This window comes from Diabrotica virgifera, chromosome 3 (genome assembly GCF_917563875.1).
Source record: "Diabrotica virgifera virgifera chromosome 3, PGI_DIABVI_V3a".
NCBI lineage: Eukaryota > Metazoa > Arthropoda > Insecta > Coleoptera > Chrysomelidae > Diabrotica > Diabrotica virgifera.
The window spans coordinates 236,870,072-236,887,560 of NC_065445.1; the positions used below are offsets into that span (position 1 = coordinate 236,870,072).

Sequence of the window (17,489 nt, forward strand, 5' to 3'; positions counted from 1 at the left end):
TTTTGCCTATTTAGGCACAGACAAGAAAAAATGCATGTCTTCACTGCATGGCCGCTAGAACTTAATTAAATTCTTCTTGTCCTAATCTCGGACAAGATTCTTCTCTGGTCTACATTCACCTCCCTTTTTCACAGCTATCACCTAATTTGACCAATAATCATCATTCCGAAAATTTTCGTACCAATCACATAGTTGGAAAATAATACTTAGACCATCCTTATTATGGTCATACGTTTCTTTTTCGGCCAATCACCATAGCTGTCCCTTTTGTAACCATTTAAGGGTTTCCACGAAAGTTATTGCGTTGTAATTTTGTGGAGTTCTTAGATTTCTATCATTCAAACACTTAGCAATATTTCCTATTCTTATTTTTATGAGACTTATCCTGCTTCAAAGTAAATAACTCCTAGGAATTCTGTCTCCGAACCCTAAAGTCTCTTTGTAGTTTTACTGACTGCAATAGCTAAATCACCCACTTAGGCGTCTAGCATTTCTTAGAATATTAATTATTCCGCTTTCACGGGTGATCTATGAGAAACGCCTCGGGTGCTATTTTACGTCGAATTTCTACGATACGACAGAGTCGGACTTTGCAATATTTAGGTTGTGGTTTTTCAGCATGTTTCAAGTGTTTGCTTCAAATTTTGTAGAAATCACGAACGCCCCTGACACATTAGCGTTTAGTTCAGTTGTTAATATACAAACAAGAACAAAAGCTAATCAGCTTTTGACGAGCGGATCGACTTCAAAGTTTATTGTTTGCTTGTATATTATGGCAAAATATTCAAGTAAATTGGAACCAATTTGCAATATATTGCAATCTAAAGAAATGGACTTACTTTTGATAAAAGATCATGTAGACGAACTTCTTCAGATATTGAAGTCACAAAGAAATGATCCAGATAAATATTTTCATGAAATATATGAAAAATGTGTGGATTACGACAATACATTTAAATTAGAAATTTCAGTACCACGAATAGCATCTAAACAAACACAAAGAGCTAACTATATATTAAATGGATCTGAAGAATACTATAAAGTGTCCCTGTTTATCCCATATATGGACCCTATAATATAGTCCATTTCTCTCAGATTCTCTGCCGATACTACTACCGCATTTTTGCTCTCGGAAATACATCCCAGAAAATTAGGAACAGAACTTAAACTTAAGGAAGGTGAAATTTCTTAGAAATATAATCCTGAAAACTTTTCAGCAGAAATTGAAACGTAAATAGAACTTTGGAAAACAAAGACAATTGATGAAAACCTAGGATTTCAAGAAATTCTAAATCATGATGTGCATTTTTTCCCATCAATTAAAAAGGCGATAAATATATTTTTAGCGTTGCCGCCAACGAGTGTTACCATTGAAAGATCGTTCAGCACCATGCGACGTGTTAAAACCTGGTTACGGTCAAGTACATCAGAAGATAGCTTATCTGGTTTGTGTTTGTTAAGTTTACACAGACAAATGGTATTAGAAAATAAACATAAATTTATAAACAAGGTTATTGATAAATTTGGTCAAGATCGAAGGAGATTACAGTTTTTAGTAGCGATTAATCTTTTTTTGTATTACATATGATTATTAAAATATAATTTTTTTTTGTTCTTTCATTCGTTTCTATAATATAAAAGCGACTTAAAGATTTTGACCCCCTTAATTTTTTTCTGGCGGCGGCCCTGAGAGGTTTCTCTGTTTTTCGACTTGAAATAAGCCTTTGATTGTGCACAAGATCTGGAAAATATGAAACCATAGAAATGTGATACTCATCCTTATACTCACAAATGAATAACCAGTCATCTCTATAATTTTACTCAAAAACAAAAATGTAAGACAAGGTGGTGTCCTAAGTTATTTATTATTCATCACTCTAATAGACGAAACTGCAAAGAATAAGGGATAAGGTAAACAGAACTAGAGTTCGTGTATAAGCTCCAATAAATATACGTGTCACAGTTGATATATGCCGATGACCTGGTAATTGTGGCAAAGTCGGAAAAGGACTTGCAAGTTAATGTGAATATTTGGAATGAAGCTTTTAAGAAGTTTGGGATAAAAATAAATATTGAAAAAAACAGAATCTTTAGTAATTTCGAATAGAGAAGAAGATATAAATATAAAGCTAAATAATGAGCGAACTTCAGTTATCCAGGATCAACAAATGAATGGACAAGGAAGTATAGAACCCGAAAAAAATAGCAGGGTAATGAGTGCAGCAAAATTATACTTATGCATTAAATACTTTTTTATATGGAAAAAGGAAGTAAGCCACAAAAATAAAAGTATTGAAAACAGTATACGAGCCGGTGCTATTCTATGATAGTAAAACTTAAACAGTGAACGACAAAATTCAAAGTAAAATTCAAGCATGCGGATTGCGATATTTTAGAGCGGTAACCAGGGTAACTGAACATAATCTTACAAGAAAGGAATAAATACGTGGAATGTGCGGTATTGGAATGACCTTGACCTTAGTTATCGTGGTTCGGCCATATGGCGAGAATTAATGAATATAGGACTGTAAAGAGGGTATGGAAATCTGCATTAGATAAAGAGGGAATTAAAGGCAGAGCAGCCATACTATTGTATGCAGATATTGAGAAGGCTTATACAAAATGAAATAGTCATTGGATAACTTCAGAGAGACTAGCTACTGACCGAAAGGCATGGAGACGTCTGACTTCTCTACTAGACACCATAAGATTCAAGAGGACGGCTTACGTCAATAAGTAAGTAAAATATTAATTGGCGTTGTAGTGCAGAATTTTATCGTTAAACTATTTATCTTGATCTATTTACCATATAATCTGTTGATGCTCCCGTATGCATCCCGTTACCAAAATATTGCAGGCATCTTTAAAGGACATTCCATGGGTTTCACATAAGACTTGAGCATTATCAAAACATTTGCTAAATTTGTATTGAAGTACAAATATTCTACCAACGATGTTGTCCATAATAAACAAGAGAAATGTACCGCAGAAGATGATATACATCTCAGCATAAATGGTAAAAGCCAACTGAACTAAATAGGCAACACCGTAATATTCGTATTTGTCGAATGGTTCCCAATTCGCTACTATGTAGTATTTTTCTTTGTATCCTTCTTCATTTGGTTTACTCATTAGAGTGGAGATCAATGGAAAAAGTTGTGCACAGAAAGTAGATACAATTGCTGAAATATAAAAATAAAATAAAAGTTTGGTTTCAGATTAGGCTATCAAATGTTGGCTTTGCCATATATCAATATAAAACTATAGTTATTGTAGGTTAATATTCCAACAAGTTTTAAAATAATTATTAGTAACAGACGATGCGATTCTGTATAGACGATTACTTCCGTAGTATTAGATAACAGCCATTGCAAAGCTTGATCCCGTGCTGCTTACAACATGGAAGATACAAAATATCGGGAACGAAATGAAAGGCTGAATTTACAAAACATTCATCAAACCAAGATTGACATACTCGGAAGAAATACGACATGACACAGATAGGACAAGAAAAATGCCAGAAACGGCAGAGATGGAAACCCTTAAGCAGAGAAAAATAGATAGTAAGACACACTATAGGATAAAGCTGGAAGTACAGATGTAAGACGAAAATACAAGATGGAGACCATCAAATATTGGGTAAGAAATACAAGTAGAATAAAAGGATCATATGAGTCGAATGGCAAGAAATCTGTGGCTTGGTGCTAAAAGGGTCAATGTTAATTATTAGCTCTTTTGTACTTACAACGTTGTTTAAATTTAATTTTGAAAAAACAAAACCGCAAAAAGTTACAATGGCCCTTTTAGCATCAGACCACGATCTGGGGCTTGATGCTAAAATGGAAAATGTTTATTGTTTGCTGTTTTGTACACTTTTTTAACTCATTCACAAAACAAAATCGCAAAAAATTGACATTGGCCCTTTTAGCATCAAGCCACAGAAATATACTAGTAAAGACGGTGAAATACGATTACCCAATAAGACGACGATCAGTGAAAAGCTCACGAAAATGATGGGATTACAGCTTACTGGAGGGGCATTGAAAAACAGAGTTATGTCTACACAAAAAGAAGAAGTAGAAACATTTCGTGTTAGTACTTAATTAAATATGAGTGTTTGAAACAGTGCCGTTACTCAAAAGCTTTATAACTTTCAACTGCACTAAAAAATGATTTTCAAATTTATGTAAATGTACATGGTGTAACGTATCGTGAAAGATTGAAAGTCTTCATGCTCAGCCTAATGAAACGATTAACTGAACAAAAAATTCCATACCTATTTCTAGCGTTGACGGACAAAGACGACGGACAAAGAGTTTATATTCCACGGTTGACCATATAGAAACAAAGAAATTGCTATGGTATGGTCATGTTATGAGGATGTCAGAGGAAAGATGGCCAAAAAGAGCATTAAATTACACACCCATAAATAGAAGAAGAAGAGGAAGGCCAACAGAAACATGGAAAAAAGGCATAGAACAGTCTATGGCAGATAGAGCTATTGACGAAAACGAATGGGTGGATAGAAAACGATGGCGAGCGAAATGTGGGATGCGGAGGAGACCGTAGGAACCCCACTACTTATATATATTTCTAGCGTTGATAACGCCAAAGAAGTTGTTCGAAATGTTTTGGGTATCATACAAGATAAAACAGTTCACATAGTTTGTACATAGTATGTACCAAACGCAGAAAAATAATACACCAGGGAAATAAGGCAAAAATATACCATGTTCGGGACACTTGAGCAGCCAGGTTGCAAATGGGTTTTTTGGGTACTATATACCTAATACATTATAAATGCAAAAATGCCCGTTACAGTTTGGACGAGAAATTTAGTTATTAACAAATGGGTCGAAAATGAGAGTTTTTTCGTTCAAATCGCTACAGGTAAAAACAGGCTAATTAAATGTCTTATTTAGAATATTTTTATTAGTACATATTAGTAGATGAGCCAAGGTTTAAAACAGCGTTTTTTAAATTTTGGTCCGATTATTTGTTGCTTCGGATATTGCAAAATAAAACCAAAATTTCGAAAATAAAAAATTTGCTATAACTTTTACGAAAATGAACTTAGGACTTTCATATTGCATGAAAAGTTGAGTCAAACAGTCCGTACAATGCACAAAAAATTTTAAGACGATGCGTCAATTAGTTTAAATTTTATTCAATTTGTTTATCCCAAAGAGCTTTTTTTCGAAATGCTATTGTTTAGAAAATAATAATGATAGAGCAATTCTGTGAAAAGAACATGAAAGAAGAATAGTCATATTTTCAAAGCATGTAAACAAATCATTAAAAAGTCATTTTTATCACTCAGAAAACATTTTGATATTATAGAGTCATTTTTGGCTAATAAACAATTTGAATAACTTTGTTAGTATTGACTGTAGGCTAAAACTACAAGAATTTGAAAAACTGGTATTTTTATACGAATTTTCAAGGAAAAACTTTTGGCCTAGGTTAATTACGGTCAAAGTTAGCCACTTTTTTTATTTAATTGACGGCTACTTTGTTTATAACAATTAAGCAACCTAACTAGAGCCATTTTGAAGTTGAAGATATATAGGTTATGTGGAAAAGTTTGAGTAAACTTTGAACCTAAACAGAGTGATTAATAAAGCTTTAAAAATGGCGTCGGATCGGAATTAATTCGTGGTCGGTGGAGGGAAATTATTAAAATACGTGCACTCAAAAAATGAAACTGATTCTGCAAACATATGCTGCGATTAATATCGCTGGAACTTGTTGATGGATTTTGATCATAATTTTTTTAATCTGTATGTACTCGTAGTCTTATAGAGTACGTTATGTACACACAACCCCACCTAACATTACAAAATGTTAGGGGGAACTCCCCTTATCACTCAGGGATATGAAAAATAGATTACGACCGATTCTAATATCTACCGAATATACATATATAATTTCATAAAAATCGGTCAAGCGGTCTCGGAGGAGTATGGAAACTAACATGAATTGGGATACACAGCATCTCAATAAACATCATATTACAAATAAACCTTTTAATAATTAAATGCCCGTGGTAATGTTTGTTTAATAAATACGAGTAACCTAGTTTTGCATGCTAGTATTTGATACAAGGTCGAGTTGCAATAATATTCAGTGGGTGTTTATTAACAGTCAGCACTTTAAATCACGGTCACCTCGGCCTACCAAAACAGTAAATAAACAATAACCGACTTTAATTATATTTTTACGAGAACATATAAATCAATGAGAATGAGCAGTTGAGATTCGACGGGGTAACATCGATTTCAAGTAAATAATATACCACCAGTCATTTTCTGTGATATATTTAACGTGTAAATAAATGTCTTAACAACGAACTATATTTACTACATCAACCCTCATAGTCGGGGTAACCACCCCTCAGTATCCAGGGTGGCTCAGAAGGCGGGAGCCACCATATGGCGATCCAAGACCAGGCGAGAACTCAGAACTAGCAGTCTAGGACGAGTATAGAAATGGAGAAAAACGTCAATGTTCCGGCACCTCGACCACCCTAGACAACAGTGTGGTACCTACATGGAAAATAATGGAGACGTCAGGCTTGACGCGGAGCTGAATGGAATGGAATGGAGACGGAACTACCATATGGAACATCGTGGGACAATGCTATGGAACGTGCAGCGAGAACTTTTGGGTGATACGAACAAAGACGTTTAAAGTGGTAAGTCCATATTATCTATTTTTATGGTATTTCCTGATTCGTATAATATAAAATATAAAGTATAAAGTAATATTAACGTAATTATCATTTAAGACGCACATTACCTTTTAAGTTTTACCTATTTTTACTTAATTGCTCTATTTTAATTTCCTTATGATACCAATATTTATCAAAATATACAGAATTTTTCTTTTAAACCATGATATTAGTTATTATAAGACGTAATGATACATTTTATTTGATACTGATTTTTATATGATTTTTTATATATTTACCAACATATTTTATCTTTGCTGATTCTTATCCATTTATTATTTGACTACTGATTTTTATTACATTTGTATTGGCTAAGCAGTAGACCCCTTTTTAATGGTGATTTATATTGAGTGATATACTGATTTTTATGGCAATTTACTATATTTTTACTATTTTTGACATAATATTTTTCATATATATTTACTATACCGCGTAAGACTGTCAAATTTATGCGTTCGTTACGGGTACAGGAATAAGAAAATTATGAATAAATGAGTAGCAACAAAGTTACTTGGGAAGATTTCATCAAAATAGTTGAGGAGATTACGCAAGAAGTAACAAGACAAAGTAGAAGGGTCTTGAAGAAGAAAGTACCTAAATCTAAGGATATACAAGAAGAAGTAACGACACAGCTAATTAAATTGTATAACAAATTCACACATTTAACGAAGAAAAATTGGTAAGCGCTATCGGACAAACAAAGAGAAGCGTGCAACAAATATTTCGGAAAAATAAGAGACAAAGTTATACGCTCATTTCAAGCTGTAAACTTAAGGACAGTAGTTCCAAGTTCAATACACCAACTAATCGACAAGGAAATAGAGGAAGAACAAAGCGACGAAGAAGTAGAAGAGGAAAAAAGTGACGAGGAGATAGAGGAAAAAATTGACGAGGAAATAAAAGAGGGAAAAAGCGACATAAAACAAGAGATAAAAATATTAAACATGGCTCTGACAATCAACGAATTTTTGAATATTGCAAGCAAGGTATTGCCCAACGAGTTTGATGGAAGCGCAGGGAAATTACAACCATTTTTAGACGCATTAGAGTTACTTGGAAAATAGCAGAAGGACATGAAGAAACAGCAATAACATTAATAAAAACAAGATTGACTAATAAGGCTAGAAATCTGATAACTACAGAGGATACGATCCCACTTATAGCAGCGGCACTGAAGAAAGAATTAAGAGGTGACAATCCGAAAACGATAATAGACAAGTTAACAAAGAAAAGGCAAGGAAACAAAGATGCAGCAGTGTACGCATCCGAAGTAGAGGAATTAGCGGAACAGTTGAAAGTAGCATACATAGCGGAAGGAATGCCATTGGAGCTAGCGAAAAAATACACAACGGAAACAGTTGTAGCAACAATGAAGCGAAACGTTAATACGGATAGAGCAAAGTTAATACTGGAGGCAGGTAATTTCACAACACCGCAGGAAGTAGTATCTAAATTTTTATCGATTGATACGACAGAGGAGAACACACAGGGAAGAGTGTTCAATTATAGGACGAATTATGAAAATAGGAGAGGACAACAACAATACCGAAGAGGATACCACAACAAATACGACAGAGGAAGAAGAAATAACTTCGGACAACGGAACGAAGGAGGAGAAACAGGAAACCAACGGAATTATTCCAACAGAGGATATAGACAATTCAACAACCAAACGTACAGAGGAAACCAGAGAGGAGGACGAAACAGAAACGTAAGGCTACTTGAGTTAGAAGACAGCCAAGAGGAAACAGAAAACCAGCAGTTGGGGTTTTGAATGAACGAAACAAGGAAAGTACACAGTCAGAAGTGGAATATAATATTTACAACTTCGACTTAAACCTAACGAATTTTGTACGAATGAAAACAGGAATCATAGAAAACACAAATACCTTTATCATAGACACAGGAGCTGATATTTCAATACTGAAATGTTCACAAGATTTTATGAAGGAACATGTGAAACCAAACACAAAAGCGAAAATAAAAGGAGTAACTAAAGGAGAATTACAAACAATGGGAGAAGTTGAAACAACACTAGAAGTAAAAGGATCTCGATTTGAGCATATCTTTCAATTAGTGGAACCTAGCTTTCCTATTCCAACCGACGGAATCATTGGGAGAGACTTCATTTCAAATTTTCAATGCATACTAGACTATGCTAACCTTAAAATGCACATTAAAGAGGACAACGATTGTTACATTAGTACAAACATTTTGGATAATATAGATAATGACACGATAATAATACCGCCAAGATGTGAAATTTACAGAATCGTAAAAATTTTTCAAACGCTGAAGAACGACAGGATAGTGGAACAACAAGAAATACAACCAGGAATATTCATAGCGAGAGCAATTATTTCAAGTAATAATCCGTACATCAAAATTTTGAACACAACCTACGAAACAGTAAAAGTAGAGACAAACGAAATCAAAACATTAGACATTAAATTATTCAACATATATAGACTGATCAACGACAGCAAGGATAGGAAAAAGGAATTACGGGAATCATTGAAGTTAGACATTCCAGAATACATACGCGATAAGTTAGTATCTTTATGTGAAGATTATTCAGATATATTCGCCCTAAGGCACGACATGCTAACATGTAACAACTTCTACGAGCAGAAACTGAGAGTTAAAGACCAAACTCCGGTATACATTAAAAACTATAGGACACCTCATGCACAAACAGAGGAATTAAACCGGCAAGTGTAAAAACTGAGAGACCAAGGAATAATAGAACCGTCTACATCAGAATACAACAGCCCAGTAGTACTGGTACCGAAAAAGGCGATAGATGGAAATAAAGCATGGAGATTATGCATAGATTTTAGACAACTGAACAAGAAAATAGTCACAGACAAATTTCCTTTACCAAGGATAGACTCGATACTAGATCAACTAGGAAGAGCGAAATGGTTTTCGGTTATAGACTTAATGTCAGGTTTTCACCAGATACCATTAGAAAAATCATCGAGAAAATACACATCGTTTAGCACAGAAAATGGAGCATTTCAATTTACCAGATTACCTTTTGGATTAAATGTAAGCCCAAATAGCTTTTCAAGGATGATGTCAATAGCATTTTCGGGATTAACACCAGACAAAGCATTTCTTTACATGGACGATATAGTAGTGATAGGAATATCTGAAAAACATCACCTAGACAACCTGAAAAAGACATTTGAGACATGTCGAAAATTCAATTTGAAACTTAACCCAGGAAAATGTCAATTTTTTAGAAGAGAAGTAACATATTTAGGACATGATCTTTCTCAGGAAGGAGTATCACCAGACAAAGCAAAATATGCAACGATTGAACAATACCCGACACCTAAGACAGCGGAAGAAACAAAAAGATTCGTAGCATTTTGTAACTATTATAGACGTTTTATTCAAAATTTTGCTGAAATATGCAGACCACTCAACAGATTATCAAGAAAAGGAGTAAATTTTTTTGGTCAGAAGAATGTGAAAAAGCATTCAATAAGCTTAAATCATCTCTGATGAAGCCACCGATCCTAAAATATCCAGATTTCAATAAACAATTCATCCTAACAACAGACGCATCCAACGAGAGTTGTTCAGCAATTTTAAGTCAAGATTATAACGGAATAGACCTACCTATAGCATACGCATCAAGAAGTTTTAATAAAGGAGAATGTAATAAACCTATAATCGTTAAGGAATTACTAGCGATTCATTGGGGAATTAATCATTTCAAATGTTATTTGTATGGAGCACCAACATTTTTAGTAAAAACGGATCATAAACCACTAACACATTTATTTGCAATGAAAGAACCAACTTCGAAACTTACAAGAATCAGATTAGATTTAGAGGAATACGATTTCGAAATAGAATACATAACAGGGAAAAATAACTATGCAGATAGTCTTTCAAGAATAACATTACATCAACTAAAGAACCTATACATAGACAATACCCATATATTAGCTATAACACGAGCTCAAGCAAGAGAAAATAAGAAGGAAGCAAGGCAAACGAAGGCAGAAAACGAACTCGCACTACAGCCAGAAGCCCACAAACAGACAGTAAGAAAGGTACTAAATAATTTAGAGGCGCATAGACTACCAATTTTGTCTTTTGGAGCAGAACTAATCTCACCAAGGCTGAGCATTAGGGTCAAAAACAAAATAAAGTGCAGCAAGAGCATAGCCACAGGATTCAATCATTTCGATTTAAACCAAATGTTGGCACAGCTTGATAAGCTGGCGGTAGAGAATGCAGTACGTAAAGTAAAAATATACGTAAACGATATTATTTTTAAAGTGTGCACAATTGACGAATTTATTAAATAAGGAAACAAAATATTAAAGAATGTTGAAATATACATATGTGAAGTACCAGAAACAATAGAAGAAGACAAAGAAAAACACAGGCTAATAGAAGAATATCACAATCATCCGATGTTTGGAGGACACGTAGGAAATAACAGACTCATAAAGAAGCTAAAAGCAAGATTTAGATGGAAAAATTTGGAAAAAGACGTAAGAAAATACGTTAAACAATGTCATAAATGTTAAATTAATAAACCGAAAAAAACACATGTCGAAGAATTCGTGATATCGGACACTTCTTCCAAACCATGGGACATAGAATATATAGATACGATAGGTCCATTCACTAAAAGTAACGAAGGTAATAGATACTGTATAACAATGTTATGTGAACTTACTAAATACGCGGTCAGCATACCCGTGTGCAATAAAGAAGCAGATACAATAGCCCGAGGAATTTTTGATCATTTCATACCAACATACGGACTCATGAAGCAAATAAGAACAGACCAAGGCACAGAATATAAAAATGAAGTAATGCAGGAATTAACAAAGCTATTAAAAATAGAGCACAACTTCTCAACGGCATACCATCCACAGTCCATTGGAAGTTGCGAAAAACTACACAGAACATTAAACGAGTACGTAAGAGCATTCATAGATGAAGACAGAGAAAATTGGGATGTGTGTTGCAGGATGTTCACATACTGCTACAATACAACCCCTAACGCGTACCATGGCTACACACCGTTTGAACTATTATATGGCAGGAAGGTTAACCTACCAGAAGACCTTACACAGGAGGTTCAACCATGTTACAATATAGATGCTTACTACAATGAGTTACATTACAAACTACAAAGCGCACACGAGAGAGCTAGAACCTTCCTACTAAAGCACAAAAAAGAGCGACAAGAAAAGAATAAGCTCAAAGCAACACCACAACAATTTAAAATAGGAGACCTAGTCCTGGTAAAAAGGGAAGAGAATGGTAAGTTTGATAGTCTTTATGTAGGCCCTTTCACAATAACAGAGGTAAATAATGTTAATTGTAAGATCAGATCGGAAAACAATAAAATCAAGGAAATACATAAGAATAGACTATATGCTTACAATCCGAGAACACCGTGAGTGACAAGTGAAACGGGAACAGTCTAGATAACGAACATTTTCACTTTTATTTTTTGTATCTAATTAGTATTTATAGGAAAAATGTATATATTGTACTTCGTAAAACGCAGCAAGTAATTAGTGGTACTATTAGAAAAATTTTCTTCCTTTTCCGTAGTCAGAAAATTTTCGGGGGAAGGGGAAGATGAATTGGGATACACAGCATCTCAATAAACATCATATTACAAATAAACCTTTTAATAATTAAATGCCCGTGGTAATGTTTGTTTAATAAATACGAGTAACCTAGTTTTGCATGCTAGTATTTGATACAAGGTCGAGTTGCAATAATATTCAGTGGGTGTTTATTAACAGTCAGCACTTTAAATCACGGTCACCTCGGCTTACCAAAACAGTAAATAAACAATAACCGACTTTAATTATATTTTTACGAGAACAGATAAATCAATGAGCAGTTGAGATTCGACGGGGTAACATCGATTTCAAGTAAATAATATACCACCAGTTATTTTCTGTGATATATTTAACGTGTAAATAAATGTCTTAACAACGAACTATATTTACTACATCAACCCTCATAGTCGGGGTAACCACCCCTCAGTATCCAGGGTGGCTCAGAAGGCGGGAGCCACCATAAACACTGTGATAGGAAAATTTTATAGATGTAAATATATAGATGGCTATTAACAAATAGGGGTTGGTGATAAAAGAGTGAAAATTAGGAGTGGTATGTATTTTTTAATTCTACATCATATAAAATTAGGGTAGATAATTTTGTCCAAAAAAATAAAAAAATTGTCAAGGGGGCAACCTCCCTTATAACTTATGGGTATAAAAAATAGATTAAAACCTCTTCAACGTCCTAGATGATAAACGTGTAAAATTTTATAAAAATCGGCCAAGCCGTTTCGGACTAGTATGGTAACTAACACTGTTACAGGAGAATTTGATGTATATGTTACGGTAAATGTGATTAAATGGGAATTATTAATAATTACCGGTTACTATTATTACAACCCGAATAGCTAGGTAAAAGTAATAAATATACCAGAAATAAGCATTGGCCGGTTATTATTAATAAATCCCGTATTCAAACGGTAAACGTGATAAATGTTGAATACCAATAAGTTCTTAGAGGCTTGTGGGGTGGAGGGTTTACTTATTACATGTCTATACTAAATTTACAATCAAGATGCAGTAGAAATAAACAAACCAAGACACGTTAAATGTTACTAGGAGTACTCCTGAATCATAATTTACAATGTACCCATATACATTTTAAATCCTAAATCATGATTTCCAAAGTTTATACATTGTAAATTATGATTCGGGAGTGCTCCTAGTAGTATTTAACATGTCTTGGTTTGTAAATTTCTACTGCATCTTGATTGGAAAGGACATCGCACACATCTTATGGAAAATATAATGTCACTCAAATTCAATAAAATTTATACCAATAGATTCGTTTTAAATTAACGATCAAATGTTATCATTGCGCCAACTCTCTATTTTTAAAAATAAGAGCAGAAATTGATATAAATAAATCTGAAATCAAATGGGTAGGTACATAAGTTAGAGAGAGAGAAAATATTTTAAAATACCCAGATTTTCGGTACTCCATAAATCAGCGGATTAGTTTCACTAATCCGCTTAGGCCCAGCGGGATTTAAGCTGTTATGAATAGCACTCAGAGCAATAATGATTGTAAACTAACATTTTATGGACTCCAAAAATGTGATTTCAATAAACTTTAATTGCAATTTGCGCCGTCTTCTTCTTCTTCTTTTGCCCTTTAATTCGTCCAATTCTGAACATAGGCTTCCCCCAGTTTCCTCCATTCGCTTCTGTTTAGTGCTTTCTGTTTCCAGTGCGTTCCTCCTATCTTTTTAATGTCGTCTCCCCATCTCATCTGGGGTCGTCCTCTTGCTCTCTTTCCTGTCCATGGTCTCCATTGTTGTATCGTGCTATTCCACCTATTGTCCGTTTGTCTAGCGTTATGACCTGCGAAGCTCCATTTTAGCCTGGTTATATGTTGACCTGCGTCTTTGACTTTTGTTCTATTTCTGACCCAGTTGTTTTGATTTTTGTCTGTCAATTTTACTCCTAACATTGCTCTCTCCATGGCTCTTTGTGTCTTTATTATTTTATCCATGTTTGCCTTGGTCAAGGTCCATGTTTGGCATGCGTATGTGAGAATTGGGAGTATGCACTGGTCAAACACTCTTGTTTTTAAGTATTGTTGTATTTTTTTATTCTTTAGGACCCATTTTAATTTTCCAAATCCTGCCCAGGCTAATCTGACCCTTCTTTTTACCTCCGCTGTTTGGTTTTCCTTATTTATTTTTATAATCTGTCCCAAATATATATAATCATTAACCGCTTCTATTGTGGTGTCGTTTAGTATTACGTTTCTATTGTCTTGTGTGTTTGTCATTGTTTTTGTTTTGGCAAAATTCATTTTTAGACCTATTTGTTCGGATTCATTTGCTAGTTCGGTTAGCATGGTTTGTAGTTCTTCAAAACTTGATGCTATGACTACTACATCGTCTGCATATCTTAGGTGGTTTAGTTTCTTTCCATTTATGTTTATTCCCATGTTTGTCCATTCCATTGTTTTGAAAACATCTTCCAGTGCTAATGTAAATAGTTTAGGAGAAATAACATCTCCCTGTCGCACTCCTCTGTTAATTGGTATGGGTTTTGTGGTTTCTTCCAATTGTACTGTCATTGTTGCTTTCTTATATATATTATGTATTAGCATTCTGTATCTGGAATCTATTCGACAGTTGTTTATAGCTTTTTCTATTGCCCACATTTCCACGCTGTCAAATGCTTTTTCGTAGTCAACGAACGCTAAGTGCAGATCTATATGGTATTCGTTAGCTTTTTCTATTAGTGTCCTAATTGTTAGAAGATGGTCAGTGGTGCTATATCCCTTTCGGAATCCTGCCTGCTCTACGGGTTGATACGAGTCCAATTTGTGTGTTAGTCTGTTGTTGATAATCCTCATGAATAGTTTATACGTTTGCGACAGCAGTGAGATGGGTCTGTAATGTTTTATGTCCTTTCTGTCGCCTTTCTTAAATAGCAGGATTGTAATACTTTCATTCCATTCGTCGGGTATTTCTCCTTTATGTAGACACTGATTAAACAGATTTCTTAATGTTTGTAAGATTTCTTCTTTCCCTTCTTTCAACATTTCAGCAAGGATTCCATCTGGTCCTGGTGCTTTGTTGTTCTTTAATTGTGATAGTGCTGCTTCTATTTCATAATTTTCTATTTTTGGTAGTGTTTCTGAGTTTACATTCGTGATTGTTTTCTTGATATATTCCTGAGTGTTGAAGTTTGCGTCTTTCTTTGAGGTGTATAGTTCTTTATAAAACCTTTCTACTTCTTCTGATATCTTATCTTTTCTCCTCTCTTCCCGTCCTGTTTCATCCTTTATTGAAATGAGTAGTGGTTTCCCTAAATTTGGTCGTAAGCATTTTAGGCCCTTATTTCTCTCAATTACTTTCTCGATTTCATTTTCAGTGTGTTTTCTTAGATCCTCTCTGGTTTTTCTTCTAATAAGTTTATTTAGTTCTACGTATTCTACTGTGTTTCTTTTGTTTTCGCTTATTAGTTTTCGTCTACTTTCCATTAATTTAACTGTCCCGCTACTTAATCTATTTTCTTTTGTTGTTAGTTTTTTGGCAGTTTTCATTCCCGCTTCCAAGAGTTTTTCTTTCATTTCTTCATTGATCTTATTAATTTCTGACTCTTCCTTTGCTACTTGTTGATTATAGTTTTCCCTTAAAGTCTGTCTATATTCTTCTGCGTTTTGTCTTATTCTGCTATGGTCAATAGCCGTTGGTTTTCTTCTAGATTTCTGCGTCGCTAGTTTGCTTATTTTTATTTTGGCTCGTAGTATGCGGTGGTCGCTGCCAGTTGAGAATTTATTAAGTGCAGTTACGTCTTCGAAGATTTGTTTATTTTGGCAGAGGAAGTAGTCTATTTCATTTTTTGTCACCCCATTTGGGGAGACCCATGTCCATTTTCGGTTTGGCTTCTTATTAAAGTATGTATTTATTGCATGAAGGTTTTGTTGTTCCAAATATTCTAGTAGTCTTTCGCCCCTAATATTCCTTGATCCAAGTCCGTAGTTTCCTATTTTGTTTTCTGAGTCTTCCATTTTCTTTCCGATTTTTGCGTTAAAATCTCCCATAACGATTGTTGTTTTTATATTTTTGTTTTCCATTGCTGTGGTGATGTCATCATAAAAGTTATCAATTTCTTCCTCATCATGTGTTGTTGTTGGAGCATATACTTGTATTAGTTTCATTCTTGTCTTCCTGTTAATTTCTAGTATGATATATCCTACTCTATCTGATATGCTCTTATACTCGATTACGTTTTGTTTAATTTTCTCTTTGATCAGAAATCCTATTCCTCCATATGTTTCGTCCTCCTTTCCTTTGTAATAGAGGCGATTTCCTGATTCTAGGTCTATACACATTTCTCCTCTTCTTTTGACCTCTGACAATCCTACAATGTCCCATTTGATTTTAGTTAATTCCTCTTCGAGTTCGTACAACTTTTCATCTTGAGCCATGGATCTGATATTATATGTGGCTATATGTATTCTGTTGCATTCCTTCTTTTTCCGTTTTCTCTGATTCGTTCTTGTCGAGCTTTTGCCTCCCCCAGAATCCATGAGGCTGATCGGTTTCCCGATGTGGGACTCCGGATTTCTCCTACCCACCTGGGGTCCATTTCCGCTTTGTTGTAAGTTCGACATTGCTAGTTTGGGGAAAATAGCCATAAAACACCACGCTGGCCAGGCGGGTTGGTGAGTTGTAGGGATCACATTTCCTTGACTCCCTGTAACTGTTGTATGGTTATCCCGCTCATACTCGGTCGCCAGAGCCTCGTCTGTTATGTAGCAGGAGGCACCAGGTAATTTTAGACTACCACTCGTGCAGGTGAGGTTGACTTTTGGATCGATTGATGTATTGTTGTTAAGTCCGATCCCTTACCTCCCGTAATTAATCATAATTAAGAGTTGGCGCAATGATAAGAATTGATCGTTATATTAAAACGAATCTAATCGTATAAATTTTATTGAATTTGAGTGACATTATATTTTCCATAAGATGTGTGCGATGTCCTTTAGTATAGTTAGGTTTTTTGATAAGTTCTGTTTAACTGTCTAAATGTATTGCCAAAATACGAGTTTGTTAATACATACTTATAGTCTAAGAGCCTGTACACCCTGTATAAATAATTATGTTAATGGTTATACTAGTGAATAGAGAATTAAATAACCTTTCAAATGAGCTATC

The 17,489-nt window shown here is 34.5% G+C and overlaps 1 protein-coding gene across 1 annotated transcript in view; it reads right to left on the reverse strand.

Moving 5' to 3' along the window:
• Positions 1–17,489, reverse strand: part of LOC126882706 (odorant receptor 30a-like) — a 36,215-nt gene that overhangs the window by 14,487 nt on the left and 4,239 nt on the right. Inside the window, exon 2 of the mRNA XM_050647687.1 lies at positions 2,807–3,182. Coding sequence (XP_050503644.1) covers positions 2,807–3,182 — 376 coding nt within the window. The remainder of the gene's footprint in view (positions 1–2,806; positions 3,183–17,489) is intronic.